At 50.9% G+C, this 2500-nt stretch overlaps 1 protein-coding gene across 3 annotated transcripts in view; it reads left to right on the forward strand.

Moving 5' to 3' along the window:
* Window positions 1-2500, forward strand: part of tiam1a (TIAM Rac1 associated GEF 1a) — a 219818-nt gene that overhangs the window by 193430 nt on the left and 23888 nt on the right. For all 3 annotated transcript variants that reach the window (XR_006833819.1, XM_046316758.1, XM_046316759.1), the window contains exons 20-21: window positions 77-202; window positions 1486-1594. Coding sequence is in view for 2 of the 3 variants with exons in the window: in XM_046316758.1 (XP_046172714.1) it covers window positions 77-202; window positions 1486-1594 (235 nt within the window). In the remaining variant the exon portion in view is untranslated. The remainder of the gene's footprint in view (window positions 1-76; window positions 203-1485; window positions 1595-2500) is intronic.

The raw sequence follows: 2500 nt of genomic DNA on the forward strand, positions 1-2500 counted from the left end.
ATATGTTTACATCACAATATCTTTTAATAATAATTGCAAAGAAAGATGGTTACCGTTGCTATGCTACCTCCTCCAGCTCGATGTCCTGTTCGGTAACCTAGGAGAGATGCTGCAGTTCCAGGTTGAGTTCCTGAAGACTCTAGAAGATGGGACCAGACTGGTAGCCAACCTGGACAGGCTGGAGAGAGTAGAACAGTTTAAGGTACAATCACACCCTGGTCAACAGTAGAGCACTATGGGTCCTGGTTAACAGTAGAGCACTATGGGTCCTGGTCAACAGTAGAGCACTATGGGTCCTGGTTAACAGTAGAGCACTATGGGTCCTGGTTAACAGTAGAGCACTATGGGTCCTGGTCAACAGTAGAGCACTATGGGTACTGGTCAACAGTAGAGCACTATGGGTCCTGGTTAACAGTAGAGCACTATGGGTCCTGGTCAACAGTAGAGCACTATGGGTACTGGTCAACAGTAGAGCACTATGGGTCCTGGTTAACAGTAGAGCACTATGGGTACTGGTTAACAGTAGAGCATTATGGGTACTGGTTAACAGTAGAGCACTATGGGTCCTGGTCAACAGTAGAGCACTATGGGTCCTGGTTAACAGTAGAGCACTATGGGTACTGGTTAACAGTAGAGCACTATGGGTCCTGGTCAACAGTAGAGCACTATGGGTCCTGGTCAACAGTAGAGCACTATGGGTCCTGGTTAACAGTAGAGCATTTTGGGTCCTGGTCAACAGTAGTGCCCTATGGGTCCTGGTCAACAGTAGAGACCTATGGGTCCTGGTCAACAGTAGAACACTATGGGTCCTGGTCAACAGTAGTGGATTATGGGGCCTGGTCTAAAGTAGTGCCCTATATAGGAAATAGGGCTCTGGTCTATAGTAGTGCCCTATATAGGGAATAGGGCTCTGGTCTATAGTAGTGCCACTATATAGAGAATAGGGCTCTGGTCTAAAGTAGTGCCACTATATAGGGAATAGGGCTCTGGTCTATAGTAGTGCCACTATATAGAGAATAGGGCTCTGGTCTAAAGTAGTGCCACTATATAGGGAATAGGGCTCTGGTCTATAGTAGTGCCACTATATAGGGAATAGGGCTCTGGCATATGAGGCGCAGGCACAGATTGCCTCCCTATTTTCAATCCTATTAATAGTGTGTGTGTGTGTGTATTGGTGTGTGTGTATTGGTGTGTGTGTGTATTGGTGTGTGTGTGTATGTGTGTGTGTGTATGTGTATTGGTGTGTGTGTATTGCTGTGTGTGTGTGTGTGTGTGTGTGTGTGTGTGTGTGTGTGTGTGTGTGTGTGTGTGTGTGTGTGTGTGTGTGTGTGTGTGTGTGTGTGTGTGTGTGTGTGTGTGTGTGTGTGTGTGTGTGTGTGTGTGTGTGTGTGTGTGTGTGTGTATTAAAGATGGGTTTCCTCTCCTGTTAGATGTAATATTTTTTAGAATAAATTTGTATTTCATAGTCGACATGTGTTTCTCCAGAAAGTGCTATTCTCTCTGGGTGGATCGTTCCTGTACTACGCCGACCGCTTTAAGATCTACAGCGCTTTCTGTGCCAGCCACACCAAGGTGCCCAAGGTCCTGGCCAAAGGTAGGGTACACTGTATTCCATCAGTACAATGTAGAACATATAGGTAGTAGGTGCCATAGCTAGCTGCCTGTTTTTAACACTGCCATGGCTAAGGTCCCTCCCTCCCTCCCTCCCTCCTTCCTTCCTTCCTTCCTTCCTTCCTTCCTTCCTTCCTTCCTTCCTTCCTCCCTCCCTACTTACCTCCCTCCCTCCCTACTTTACCTCCCTCCTTCCTTCTCTCCCTCCCTCCCTCCCTCCCTCCCTCCCTCCCTGCCTCCCTACTTACCTCCCTCCCTCCCTGCCTCCCTACTTACCTCCCTCCCTCCCTACTTTACCTCCCTCCTTCCTTCCTTCCTTCTCTCCCTCCCTCCCTCCCTCCCTGCCTCCCTACTTACCTCCCTCCCTCCCTACTTCCCTCCCTCCCTCCCTACTTTACCTCCCTCCCTCCCTCCCTACTTACCTCCCTCCCTCCCTCCCTCCCTACTTACCTCCCTCCCTACTTCCCCCCTCCCTCCCTACTTACCTCCCTCCCTACTTCCCTCCCTCCCTACTTACCTCCCTCCCTCCTTCCCTCCCTCCCTACTTAGCTCCCTCCCTCCCTACTTACCTCCCTCCCTCCTTCCCTCCCTCCCTACTTCCCTCCCTCCCTCCCTACTTACCTCCCTCCCTCCCTCCCTACTTACCTCCCTCCCTCCCTCCCTACTTTACCTCCCACCCTCCCTACTTACCTCCCTCCCTCCCTCCCTACTTACCTCCCTCCCTCCCTACTTTACCTCCCTCCTTCCCTCCCTACTACCTCCCTCCCTCCCTCCCTCCCTCCCTCCTTCCTTCCCTTCCTTCCTTCCTTCCTTCCTTCCTTCCTTCCTTCCTTCCTTCCTTCCTTCCTTCCTTCCTCCCTACTTCCCTCCTTCCTTCCTTCCTTCCGTT

Source organism: Oncorhynchus gorbuscha, linkage group LG20 (genome assembly GCF_021184085.1).
Source record: "Oncorhynchus gorbuscha isolate QuinsamMale2020 ecotype Even-year linkage group LG20, OgorEven_v1.0, whole genome shotgun sequence".
Taxonomy (NCBI): Eukaryota; Metazoa; Chordata; class Actinopteri; order Salmoniformes; family Salmonidae; genus Oncorhynchus; species Oncorhynchus gorbuscha.